At 36.8% G+C, this 14,101-nt stretch overlaps 1 protein-coding gene across 3 annotated transcripts in view; it reads right to left on the bottom strand.

The window, feature by feature from the left end:
• The window catches only part of DIDO1 (death inducer-obliterator 1), a 56,880-nt gene that overhangs the window by 8,929 nt on the left and 33,850 nt on the right, over nt 1-14,101 (bottom strand). For all 3 annotated transcript variants that reach the window (XM_069803588.1, XM_069803599.1, XM_009918326.2), the window contains exons 8-16: nt 9,747-10,212; nt 8,634-8,793; nt 7,806-7,922; nt 7,469-7,576; nt 6,981-7,116; nt 6,305-6,851; nt 5,265-5,418; nt 4,475-4,564; nt 3,598-3,793 (exon numbers count right to left, since the gene is read on the bottom strand). In XM_069803588.1, coding sequence (XP_069659689.1) covers nt 3,598-3,793; nt 4,475-4,564; nt 5,265-5,418; nt 6,305-6,851; nt 6,981-7,116; nt 7,469-7,576; nt 7,806-7,922; nt 8,634-8,793; nt 9,747-10,212 — 1,974 coding nt within the window. The remainder of the gene's footprint in view (nt 1-3,597; nt 3,794-4,474; nt 4,565-5,264; nt 5,419-6,304; nt 6,852-6,980; nt 7,117-7,468; nt 7,577-7,805; nt 7,923-8,633; nt 8,794-9,746; nt 10,213-14,101) is intronic.

Genomic DNA, 14,101 nt, shown 5'->3' with positions numbered 1-14,101 from the left:
AGTTACATCCTGTAACTAAAGCCACTACAACAGGATATACTAAATATTGGTACTGGATGAATGTTTGTTTTTCTTAGCCCTTAATCACATTTTTTCATTACATTAGTTTTACCATATTTATGCATATAATGACCGCATCTTTCCCTATCATCATCAGGTGGTAAGAAGTTACCTGTACAATTAAAGATACATGCCTAATTTCTGTACCTCAATGACCAAACCACAGGAATGGAGTAAGCATACCCATGGTGTACATTTTTAAACTGCAGAGGACCCATACAAGATATTCTTTAAATTTTATCAACAACATTTAAATATTTGTCCCCATTTAATCATGAAAGCAACTGACAACTATGACCAAATTTGTGCACCCTTAATTCAGGGATGTAGATCACTTCCAGAATTTTAACAGTGCTGCACATTAAGGTACCCTTGCTGAGTGGAATGGGCTGGCATAGAAAGTAAGGTCCATAATGCTTTATGTTCTTCTACTACTGCTACCTTTCATAACGATATCTGTTGAGATGAAGACACCTAACTCCATTCAGAGTAGTTCAAATTTTGTTCCATTTGTTGCAGTTCTTAAGAGCATTCTAAACAGCATGAGATTTCATGCCTTCGTACTTGAAGAAACACACTTCCTATTGTAAACTACCAAAAGAGATATATCAATATTTGTGGAATCCTTTGCTGATATATGGCTGTTTTATTAAAATTCATTTATTTTAACTATAAAAGATACTAGCTACGTTCCCAATGTTGCCACTAAATCCCTCAATAAATCACTTGCTGTTGGTAATTAAGTCTGATTATACTATTTTTTACAAAGTGCTTTGAGATCTACAGATGAAAGTGCTAAATAACATTAAATGTGTATGTGAAACAGACAAGTAAATTCACATACAGTAAACCATTGCAAAAAGACAATGCAGAAGAGCCCACTGATACATAAAATCTGGCAATGAATGTCTGAGATGAATTAAGTATAAATCTGGATAACCTTCCATTTTCCTCTGTTTTTAAATCACCCATGTCAAAGTTTTTTGGAGATCTTGTAGGTACTAGTGCAGTTCAGAAGTCCTCAGTTGTGTTCCAAATCCAGTCCATCAGAAAACAGGAGAAATTCATAATCCATATGTGCCTGATGGAACTGGTTGATACAGCTGGAATATCTTCTAACTAGGATTTCTGGAGTGGCAGGGTTTTATTGTCCTCTCCCTCCTCCCCCCACCCTGAGTCGTATTTATCAAATCATCTTAAGCTATCTAAAGCATAATGCTTTTCGAGTCCTTGCTAAACTCTATTTGAAGGTACACGATTAAATTTAAGGAGACAATGACCACTTTCCATAAAATATTTTTATTGATTGTGAAAGAAAAAAGAGCGGTAAATTCCATCAGATGCCATTAAAAAGTATGGATTACATGTCTTTTATGCTGTGGTTTTATACATACACAAACAGAAAAACAGCTTACCTGATTTTTTTGCCCCCCCTCCTCCCCCATATCGGATCTGTTTTTAAAATATGAACACAACTTAGCACAACCATGAGGTAAAGGCTGCTACAGAAGTTTCCAAGAAGTGTGAATTGATGGCAGAAGCCTAAGTGGGTCTTCTGTGAAACTGTTATATCATATGGCCTCTCTGCCTCTGGAACCTTGCTTCTATTGCTATCCTTTAATCCACTTTGCCTTCAATTTGAAAACCTGACTCAAAATTTGCCTCCATGAACAACACCTGCAAATGATAACTACATTTCTTCTGAGCAACACCCTCCAGTTTTTAACAACTTCTGCACCTGAAACTCAGCAAAACCAGGCTGATATTACAAATTTCTCTACTAATACTTAGTATGAGTTTGTCTACATTTGCCAACCTCCAAGCTAAGATAAGAGTTTCATTTGAAATGAAACCTATAATGGAAAAGAAAAAAGAAGTGGAAAAAGGAAGGCTGGTATTTGCACAGGAATGCAAGTAGGCAACAATTAGGTAAGTGCCTCCCTAAAGCAGGTTATTTACTAGTCCAGCAAAAGACTGCAAACATTTACAGCTGATTCAGTGGCCAATCCCATTCTTGTGTTACTGTCCAAAAAGGAGGGTATTTCTCTTGTTCTGGCTGGAAAAACCAGTCCATGAGTTAAGACTCTTTGCCTACATGCCTGTGCCAAAAGTGTTCTGCACTTAGTGTTTTCACTTCTTGGCTATGAAATGGGAACAACAGGTTTTGCCTATCTTTCAAGAATTCAGTAAGTTAAAGACTATGAGGTGCTGAGATTCAACAATTATAGCTATATTGCTATAATTTAGATAGTAATAATCCTGCCTTTTTGGCTGTAGCCTAAAAACAATTACCTAGACTGTGTACTGTTCAAGGACAGATAAGACAGACTTGGGGCGTATGAGAAAAATCTTGTCTGAGGACGCAGAGCAAGCACCCTTTGCAATCCCATGGAGGAAGGGAGAGCATTTAACTAATGATGTATCATTTGTTGTTGTTGTTGAAGTCGTATGCCATTAACACATGAAAACCTGTCCCAAACACTGTTGCTCCTGCGTATAAGGCCTGAGAATGCTTTATTGAGTTTAGTCCTAAACTTGTATTTGAGTAGAAGAGAATCAGCTTCTCAGAAAGGCCAGCTCCTTGCATGTTTGCTGTTTCATACCTACCGTTTAATATTTTCCAAACCACTGCTGTGACAATGAAGTATTACCTTCGTTGTAACCTGTAGTTCTTCAGCTTCTCAATCTGTTATTTTATACAAAAGCCCAGGTACTTATTTGGAAACTAAGCATATGCACCTCCTCCATTCTCAGATGAAGACGACTTCAAATTTTGTAATAGAAGGGTGTTTCAGGGCTGAATTCATTCTCAGTTCTTCTGTCACCATGTTCAATGAACAAACATGGAGCAATCTCAAGCCAAACACTACTACTTGTAATTTTATCTAAAAATAGAAGATTGTAATATAACCTGCCTATACCAACCCTAAGGAATGTGGATCCCTTTCCCCACCAACAAACTAATTTTCAGAAGTCAGCGATTTGGCTAGAATTTGCTCCAACTAGAACAAAAAATTTCAAACACCTTGTGCACCATATTGCACATACAGCATAATAATAAGTGTGAGACAATGACAATGTAGTGAAACCACTATAAATATTACCTTGTCTTCATAGATTTCTTGGCTCCTTTGTGGGCTAAATGTCCTGCTTGATTTAAGCGACAGTAAATGGTTTCTAAGGGCCTAGGTTTTGTGAATTTATGGGTTGCTGAAGATAGGGTGGGGGTTTTTGTTGGGTTTTGGTTTTTTTTTTTTTTCCAATATAGTGGCTGTTCCACATACTTGATTTTACAGGTAAACTCATCCTCCTAATAGCATATAAGCATCTTGTTGGAAAGCCTATGTAAATTTCAGACAATTTTATCCGGAACAGAGTTGGATTTCCAATTTTTCCCCTATTTATGTACTTTAAAATTGGTTTTATATTAAAAAAATTTAATAATGCTTACATTAAACATTCAACAACAACTTGTGTCAGATTGACTTTTGTTTTGTGATTTTACCTAGCATTTAACCTCCCCTGTTTTGTGCTTACCTGGTCCCTCAAAGGGCAAGAGTTTGGAAGGAATTGGGTCCTTAGTACTCAGGGGGATCAGGTAGAGATCCTTGACATGTCTGTTGTTATTAGCTACAACACCAAAACGACCACGACTGCTAAAATAGGAGTAGAGAGAGATATAGGCAACTTCTTCTTCTTCTGTTGCAGGATGGAAACGAATCAAACACAATTCCTGTAATACAAAAGCAAAGTAGAAAAACTCAACCTGCAACATACCAGCAAATAAAATGGTAAAGGGCAAATGCCGGGGTAAAAATAAAATGTACATTTATCACTCCAACTATGTTTTCAAGGCAGTACTCTAGCTTTGAGAGAGTACTGTTGTTCAATTTGTAATATTAAAACAATTAGGTTTGTCATTTTCAGAAATACAAATTACTTGTGTATCTTATATCAAACTAAACATCCTGAGGCTCACATTAATATGAAAGAAATGGAAAATTCTTAGTTTCATGATTATATCTGCATACTGTGCATAATTTTTTCACTTCTGAAGTGTTTTTAATAGCAAAATCTATTACATATATATATTAAATGATAAGTTCCTTTTCTTTAAAATTTGAATTTCAATCTTCAATACTGAACAAACAGATTATTTTTGTTCAATCATAAAAATTAATAAATAGTATGAAGATTTAACTACTATGCAAGAGAAAGAGATCAAGAGGTTCTGCAGCTCAAACCCATGTTTCTGCAATAAATGAAAAATTTCAAAGGAATAAGTGGTGTCAGTAGTTTTCCAGGTGTGATCTATGTCAGTATTTGCTGGTTACTAATTTATATTATAATAAAGTTGTCGTTTTATATTGCTGCATTTTTCTTCTGGGTTTTGCAAAGGATTTTAAGTGAATACCTTAGAAAGCGAAGATTTGAGTTTGCCAACATAATCCCAGACTGTCTTCGGTGAGATCCTCCCACCAATATGAATTGTATCTGGTAAATCCTAAACAAGAAGTATTACATAGTAGTATGAGAAAAACCAAAAGAGTCTAATGATTAAAAGCAGTGCAGGTTGCCCCATCCCAGTAGCCTAGTGGATAATGCACTATTATATTTTACTAAACTTTCATACATACTCTTCTAATGTCAGACAGGCTATTTCTAAATTTCATGGTGTTTCATTATGGCATGTTACCAAAAGGCACTCCCAAAGATAGCAGCAAAATGTCTAATAGTTCTGTATGCCCATTACTGGCTTTGTTTTTATATGGAAGCTGCTATTTGAAATGCAGATTTTCTCCACACTTTCAGTTTCTCAGGAAATGCTGCACTTACGACTAGAAGTCACATGAATTCTAGTGAGCTTCCCATCATGAGGACAGTGAAACTCATTTTAGCAAAAGCAATACCAAAAAGAACCACCAACTCTACTAACACAAGTCCTAAACCACACATTTGTGTTTGAAACTTCCTAACAGTCACATAAAATGCACTTCACAGAAAAAGAGAGAAAGAAAAGCTTATTTGTTTTAGTGCAAACCTTTATACTGTCTCATTAGTTGAACATACACCCTCCCATTACTAAAGGGATGCCATTTACCACTGCTACAGTTCTAATATAACAATATACTGACCCCAGCCTTTCTAGCAACAGGAACTGCAGTACAGATTTATTCCAAACACATAAACATGTCAGTGCTAACCTCACTAAGATAATCAAAGCACCCGGAGACAGGATATGCTTTAGTGACAAATTTGGCCACACTTTGCATGTTAATAAATCCCTTCCAAATGGTGTTGAGACGAGAGAGAAAGAGGGAAGTATCGCTGTCTTGAGGTGAGCGTGGCTCTGCAACACTGCAAAACAAATCCAAAACAGAAAGGTTACAGAATACAAACAAGAATGGTCCCTTCTTTTTCACTTTTCTTCCCTCCTCCTATTCACCAAATATTTTATTTCAAACGAATAACAGAATTTTTACTAAATGCTTTGTTAATGTTTTCCATTAACTCAGTATTATTGAAAAAAGCAAAGAGTAATTGAAAATAAACTTGTAGCTGCACACACGCAAAAAGATGCCAAAAGATATTACTTTTATAAAATAAGGTTAGCACTATAACTGTTGTGATTCTGACTCTGTAACACACTACTCTGAATTGTGTACTTCCCACTAATTGTCAACAATACCCATCTGAAAGAGATTCTCAAGGAAAAGAAATTGATATAAATAAAAACCTTTTAACTGCAGTTTCATAGGGATATACTTTGCAGTATTTATTTTTACTATTGTACACACCCAGAATATGAAAGAACTCCACTTCCTTTCAAGCTGAGCAATTGGTTAATTTTAATTCATAAATTGAGATGTAACAGTATTTTAATATAGAATGAAAATCTGGAAATGCCTTTAAACCATCTCTCACATGGTCACTCGCTTTCTATACATTAACGTACGTGCAGACTTCTAAGTCTGCATAATACCTTCAAGTTTTATTTATCTGCTGAAACACATTGTAGAATCTTTGCTGTCACCATATGCTGATGCTCCAAAAATTGGACCAACGAGAGAAGGTAAATGATGTTAAATTAAAAATCTGAATCAGGCTACCTGAATTTAAAATGGAACATGCCTTTTGTCTTGGGGCGGGGGGGTGGTGGTGGTGGTGGTGCAACAGGACATGGGACTTTGAGGATAACCACATTAAACATTTGGTAGCTTGGCTTACTATTAAGTATACGCACTTGATACTGGGTGAATGATGAACTGCTAAGTATCTTGGATCTGGTGAGGATGATGGTTTTGTTAATATTGATTTGGGGACAGTCATAACTGGTTTTGAAGTTTCCTGTTTTGTTTCCCCTGTTGAAACTTTGTCAGATGCAGGACCAGAACGCAGGGCTGGCGTCACAGTACCAGAGGAGCTGCTCATTGCTGTTCGAGGGTCTCTGCCAGAAACTGTTACGGTTGTGACAACTCCACCAGCACAAGAGGCAGGAAAAGCAGAAGCCTCTTCAGGTACAGAAGAATCTGCATTATTAGGGCCTTGGGTTGTAGGAATGTAAGTTCTTTCTACGCTTGACTGAGAAACTGTTTCTGCTACTGGTCCGACTTCAGTTTCCATTGCATTTTCAGAGACGGCCTCTTTGGCAGGCTCTGCTGCTGGGGTTGGTGCAGAACTTTCGTACTTTGGCTGAACTTCTGGTTTTGATTTCGACTCCACCTTTTTAACAGGAGCTGCTGACTTTATCTTCTTAGGTGGTACTTCATCTTCAGATGCTGAAATCTGACCTATAAATTTATTTCAAAAGCTTTTGATTACGATTTAACAATGAAATAGTCTGGAAAAAAACAAATAAACAAACAACACGCTTAACATAACAATTCTTTTACTTTGCATGAAGTCAGCACTGTAGATACCTGTACAGATTTTGCAGTTCAGGTCAAAAAGATGGGCTCGATGTTGACTTGTTGTATCCTTCAACATACTGCTAAAAACATCTAGAGAAGGAGCACTGTTTAAATTTGGTGCAGTTCGGGCTGACTCTTGCTGCTCCTGAAAGTGAATAAACACAAAAAAAAAATTCAAAAAAATAGAGTTCTCAAATAATGTTTGTCCTTATTTCACTCCATGATGTTCTAAGTATTCAGAAATATAAGATTTCTCTGTAAATTGACAGCAAGGGCTGAAAAATACACAGCATTTTAGAATTGCATGCAAAATATGCCTATCATTTTGTTGTTGCACTCCTTCAAACCAAAAAGAAAAATGCTCATAGCACACCTAGTAGGTAACAATATCCTTACAGTTCATTGAAACAATCTGCACTTCTGCTGAGAAATCTGAGGCCCTAGTTACCATTTATCTCCCTTGATGTCTTCGTGCTGAAGCAACAGCCAATACTTACATCAGAATCGGACACTGGGGGGGAATCTTCCATATTTACAACTGGTACATGTTCCCGTTTTACAGTTGTTTTCTTGATTTCATGAGATTTGCTTCTTGACTCTATCATCTGAAAGAAACAAACCCAGTTTTGTAGAAAGTCCACATTTTTATTTTATAATTTTATTCTGTACTTTGTTATTATTTGGCTGGTGGTAGAGAAAAAGCATATTGAAACTGAACATGACTAGTATTTCATTATGAAGAAAACAGTGCGTTAACATAATATGGGTGGTACGGGTTGGCAAACTCACTCCTAATTTGTATCTAAGGACATAAAGGAAAATTATGTTACTTACTGCTTTAGCTGGTTTCTCTTTCCATACAGACAGTTCTTTAGATAAAAGTTCTTCTGGTTTCATTCTCACTAGTTTTGACAGTGAGATTTCCTCACGAAGGACACGATGAAAAAGTCCCTGAAAACAAAAAAGACTTTGTTGCCATGCTGAAGAGAACCTGCTTGGGTAACTAACAAGATCTGCAGTGCTGAATAGGCAAAACTTGTTCTAGTTTCCTAATTCCCTATTAAAAATATTGACTACTTATAAGCAAATTTGGAAAGGTGCAGCAACCAGAAAACAAGGTGGAAATAAACACAAAGAATGAATTTTCCTCGTTATCATCAATAACTATCAATATAACTGAATAGGAATGTCAGAAGTTGAACAACTGTTTCATATCTATTGTAGAAATTTAAAAAAAAAAAAAAAAAAAGGAAGGAAATTTCAAGTGTTCTCTAGTGAATATTTTCATCTGTACCAGCATCATTTTTTTTCTTTTAAAGCATAAATATGATCACGTACATGGGCAGTATCCAAAACATGCTACAGAACGTCGCAAGAGGAGAAATTAGTAAAATCTGTATTTATTTTAAGAAAGCCATTCTGTAAATAAATATTTCACACCAAATGCCCAAACTTAATACATACACATGACCAACTAAAGTAGACTTTGAACTCCTACTTGGATTAAAAAAAAAATTTAAAGATTTGAATGGCTTTATAATAATCTTTTATAGTACAATTCATAAGTCTTTATCTTGAAACTCTTGAGAGTGCAGTTTGACATATCATTAAAAACCAAAAGTATATTTCAGTATATGTTTACTGTTTAAGGAAATTCCAAACCTGGTTTTTGGGGTCCTTGAGATTGAACATGATGCTACGGTATTTACTCTTGTATCTGTTGTCCGTAACTTGGAACAAATTAAACATCTCCTTTTCAATATTGAGTGCTATTCTCCCTACTTCACTCTCTGTCATGACCAGATCATCGCTATCATTGACTCTGTTAAAAACAAAAGAGGGTACGTGCGTTTACGTTAGGCATGAATCTTCAGGTAGCATTCATAAAAACTAGCTTTTCAGAGGAAGCTAACCTAGGCTCCTCCTTACTCAGCGAGGACTCACGACTCCTTTAACAGACATCTCAAAGCCAAAGTCTGTCTCAGGACCTTGAACTGTGAACTATGGCAACCTTTCACTACTGCCCACAGGCAGCCATGGAAGACAGCCTTTGGGAAATCAAGTCAGCCTTTACAACTACTCCTGCTCATGGCACTGAAGTTAGCAGTTTCTCTGCTGTGAATGGCACAGGGAGCCCAAGCACTTGAGTTTTAGCCCTAGATCCTCCACTGTGAACCACACTTCCATTTCAGCTACAATACCAGACTGCAGTGGTCTATAATAAGCCTGGACAGTTGGCCTTGGCTTTAATAATCATTGTGGGAAAATCTGCCTTTTGTTTGTTTGTTTTTTCTTTCTTAAGTGATACAGCTGTCCACTGACCAGGGTTTGTTGTGGTTCATTTTTATGTTGGGAGGGGGTGGAATCTCTACTTCAGTAAGCCCTTAACCTTTCACTCTATTTCCTGTACTATGTTCCCTACAACCTCTACATCCCCAAATACTGCCATCATCAGATTTTAAAACTTCAGATCACCTGCATTATAAAAGCTTCTATGCTGTAATTGAATTCTTCAATTGTAATTGCCTCAATATAAATGGAATAGTGAGGTTTCTTTTTTTTTTTAAAGGCTTTTTCACATGCACATTTATTTTGTATCAGGATTTTTTATTTTTTTTTTAATATAAACCTGAAATGCCAATTACAGTTGTAGTAATTTGTAGTTTAAATTCAATCCCTCAATATCCCTTATCAAGACGTAAGCAAAACTCTGCAGCCTAAACATTTACTTCTAGTTGTAGCTTCCTATATAAAATAAGTGCTTTGAACTCCCACCTCTTCCATAAAATTTCTTTTAGGGATCGTCGAATATTTTGTCGAATCTGAGAGTTGGGTTGTGACTGCACAGGGCTAGCTGATGCTTTTGCTTGGCTACTTCCAGATGCAGCAGACATGGAAGACAGTGAAGGCTTTTTGAGTCCTCCACCCAAACTGGCAGATGTAGCTGGTTTTTTGGAAACTGATGAGCCATGAGAAAGAGATGAGTGTTTTGAAGGAACACTGCCTGATGAAGGAACACTGCCTGATGAAGGCCAAGGTTTCTTGGGAATTACACCTTTGAAACTTCCAGCAGGTTTAAGTGGTTGCTTAGTTAGTGATGTGTTAGAGAAGGATGGGGACTTCTTTGAAGGAAGATTTTTAGTGAGAGAAGACGTCTGTTTCTCCATCATAGATACAACAGCTTTCTTCGATGCCGATGAAGGCTCTGCTCTATCTTCATTCCTTTTCTCTTCCCTTTGAGCTGTTAAAACAAAGAAGAAAATACAACATTAAAGGCTTAACTTTAGAACTTCCTACTCATGAAGACCAGGTACCAATCTATAATGAAAAGTCTGTGAAATGACATCTCCAGAGAATAACTATCAAATAGGCAATTTAAGCTATTTACTTTCACTAGCCTTTTAAAAGTAATTTTTAAAACCATCCAGACAGAGGTTGACATAGTTCTTTTGAAGAAATTTGTCTTTGATCCTTCAGAGAGTACTTTGTCTCAGAGGCTGACTGAAGAGTTTAAAGGAGTTCCGTTTTGGCTGTAAAAGTTGAATATTTCATTTAAAACTACTCAAGAAAACTGGAAAGGAAAAAAAAAAAGGAAAAAGGCACCACCTTCAAAGATTCCTGAGTGGGATTTCATGGTTAAGCTTCAAATACACCTCAAACTTTCACGGATTTAAGAAAAAAAAAAAAAAAAAAAAAAAAAGCTATACAATCCACATTTTGCATTTAAACAGAAAAATTCTCATAGCACCTTACAGAACCAGTTTATTACAGTGTCAGATATGATTACAAGAGTCCATGAATGTGAAACTGCATTAATATTGCTTTAAGCTTAGTATTATTGAAGTTTAATAAACCCTTTCACCCAGGTTTTTTATTTTAAAGAGCAAAGATAGATGAATTATGTAGCACAGAAGTTGCTCAAAAAGTTTAAATACATAATCTACTTGGTTGCTAGCATGAATATCATACTGATGACGTTGCCATAAACTATTATTAGATCTTCCTGTTCAGTTCCTAGCTAAATTCTAGATTTATAGAATAATTAAGCATTAATATTGCTGCTCAAGCTGTGGCCATCTAATTCCCACCACTCTCAAACTACTCCATTCACAATATTCAGATTTTCCATTTAATTTTTTTTTCCTAATGTCAATGGAAAAATTAATACACATCATACACAACAAAATTTACAAAGCATAAGTAAAATCTCCAGTTTCCACACTTGTTGAAGTCATACTTGCACAGGACTTTAAAAGCAAGCATTTCTTTAAATTGCGTTTCATCTGTCCACCTTCTGGCACTGAGAGGAATAATTCAACATAGCAAAAAGAGCCAAACCCAGAAACATCCCCCACCCCCAGCAAACAAAACATCATTTATAAGACATTAAAGTTACAGTGGGCTAACACTAGCACATTTATCCTGACAGCTCAAACAAGGAAGGGTTCTGAGGGAAACTACCAAAAAACAACTCCTGAAATACAATTGTTTCAATTAGAAAAGCCAAGTTTTCTCCCAAAAAAGCCTTTTTTTCTCACAAATCTGTAGACAATCACTGACCAGTTAACAAGTTAATTTTTAATCTGATGGTTTTAGCTAATGAAGGTTTGTAGATGAATTAGCCCAGAAGCCCTAGTTGCAAAATGCAGACACTTCCTGGGAAACATCCAGGAATTAACTTTTGATAACTTTACCAAGGATGAAATGGACCCTCTTCACCTTCCACATCTGCAATAATGAGAGCAGAAATTACTAGGAAGGGTCTAAATTGCCTAATCTGTCTGTTTTGAGATGGACTTGAAGGGGACAAAGCACTCCTGTGAAGTCTGGTTCAAGATACCCCACCAAGCAGTGCAAGCTTCCAATGCAAACATCCCTCAAATCGGGGAAGATCTGGAATGCTTAAGAGACATAATGTGATACTCCGGGAGGAAATGGCCTTGCAACCTTTCTTCATGCTCAAAGTTCAGGTACCCCCCCAAATGTTAGCACATGCTTCCAGCAGAAAGATGCTCCTAACCCTGGTTTCTTTAAATGGGCTCTTACTGCTGGCAGTTTCACCACAAATACAGAAACCAGTGGTTAAGATGAAATAACACTGTACTTGAACTTTTGTAAGGCTAAGTATAAGGGTGTGTGCTGAACTTCTGCTGGAACACAAGGAGAAGCAGCCAGAAGATCCAGAAACACTATATATTTATCCTGAGTTTCCTTTTTCCTAGAAGTATTTTACAAGCAGACACCTTCCGGAGTTTTTCTGAGATTTAACTATTTGAAGTTTAAAATGAAAACAGCTGCGATAATACATTCAGTCATTTCAAAGCATGTGAAGACTTTGCTATAAAGTAGATTAAAATTATTACTCTCACACTGTTCCCATAGCTCTCCCTAGAGATTGGTCTTGATTACTGTCAAGAGACGGAGCTAGGGAGACCGTCCGTGTGACTCCCAATGTCTCTCCTTACATCCCCACCCTCCCCTACCCCACTAACACTATTCCAGTTGTCAGGAGGGCTTTGGCAATCCTGGGGCAGGGGGGCTGGAATTGGGAACTATTGCTGATGTTTTTTGTTTGGCCAAATTCAGCACCCAGAACTTATCAGAGGTAAAAAGCCAACCTCTTTTGAGTTAATAGTCTTGAATAGAGAAGGCGAAGATCCAAAATGTGTGCACTGGTAACACTGCAGGAATTACTCTACTTCCATTCTCTTCTTCCTGGTTTATTGCATCTTCTGCACAGAATTGTACCTTTTCAGGCAGGTAGGACAGAAGCACGTTTCTGTGACTCATCATGGTAAGGCAGGACAGCACAGCTTGGGTTTCAAAATGATGACGGTGAAATTCAGTCCTCAGTGCTAAGACTTTTAGTTCTTTAGGTTTACAGCAGAAGTATAAAATATGAAATTCTAAACTTGTATTTAATCCTCTATACACTACCTTTTTAATCATTAGTTCAAATTAGTTAATGAGAACTACATTGATAAAACTAAAAATAGCACAAGAAGTTTTGTGTCAATCAGATGTTGTTGATATGTTGATGAGAACTATATCCACACCACAAACCTCTCTATGTTACACAGCTATATCATAGTAAGAATACGTACTTGTAGAATAAATAAATAAATGGTACTAGTACAAAGGTAGATCGAAGTTTCCAGGGTTGAAGGGCAGCAGAATCAAAAAGGGTCCAAGAAGAAGGATGCAGAAGCATCCTTTATTCTGCAAGCTGATATCGTGACTATTTAGAAAGGTTTCCAAAGAAAGGCGTGTAATTCTGTGCTGCTTTAGCACAGCAACAGAAGATGCGCAAGAACTTCATAAGCTTCATAAAGTTTCAAACTACAATACTACTTTATACCAATTAAAACTGTCCACTTAGCAGTACCTGTTGATTGGAGAAATTGATGGTACAGATTTTGTATGTACTAATTCAGTCACATGTAGGTCATTCAGTGCTTCAGAACACCTACCAACTACTTTTGCAAATTTACAGGACACATCACTATTTGAAGGACAGTCAGATCACGTGCACATTTTGACAAGGAATCAAGACTACTTAAATCCTACATACGCAAGTAACTTTTGATGGCTGTAGTGGAACATTATCTAAAAAACCTCTTGCCCTATTTTGACTATGAGAAACTAGAATTTTTGTCCTATCAAGTTTTGGTCTTTAGTGACAAGATTAATGTGCTGCCACATAATTTGGCTGAACCAACTCCCTGTGTCATTAAAGGGGTCTTAGATCCAACACACAGGAGCACCCAGCTGAGGGAGAGGAAGGAGCAGGACTGCCTTTTCTGGTGGGAGCTTGCTCTTCTATTGACTTAGCTGCAACATGGGCACACCACAAAGCTTACACTATCTTCTGATAGGTAAGAAACTATAGCAAGTATTATGTTTGGAAGAATTAATTTCTATGTACTCTTTTCAGAGCAGTATGCCAACATGTGGAATTTAACTTCTAAACAGATGCCACAGTCACTCAGCAAATCGATGGGACGTATGATGGAACAGGTATTCTCTCAGACCATGGATTTCAAATTGCTTGGCTTTGCAGTCCACGAACAACTTGAAGATGCAGTCAATGCCTACTATACATACTGGCCACTGTATTTTATACTGTGATG

Source organism: Haliaeetus albicilla, chromosome 2, assembly GCF_947461875.1.
Source record: "Haliaeetus albicilla chromosome 2, bHalAlb1.1, whole genome shotgun sequence".
NCBI lineage: Eukaryota > Metazoa > Chordata > Aves > Accipitriformes > Accipitridae > Haliaeetus > Haliaeetus albicilla.
This window is presented reverse-complemented; position numbering and strand designations above follow the sequence as displayed.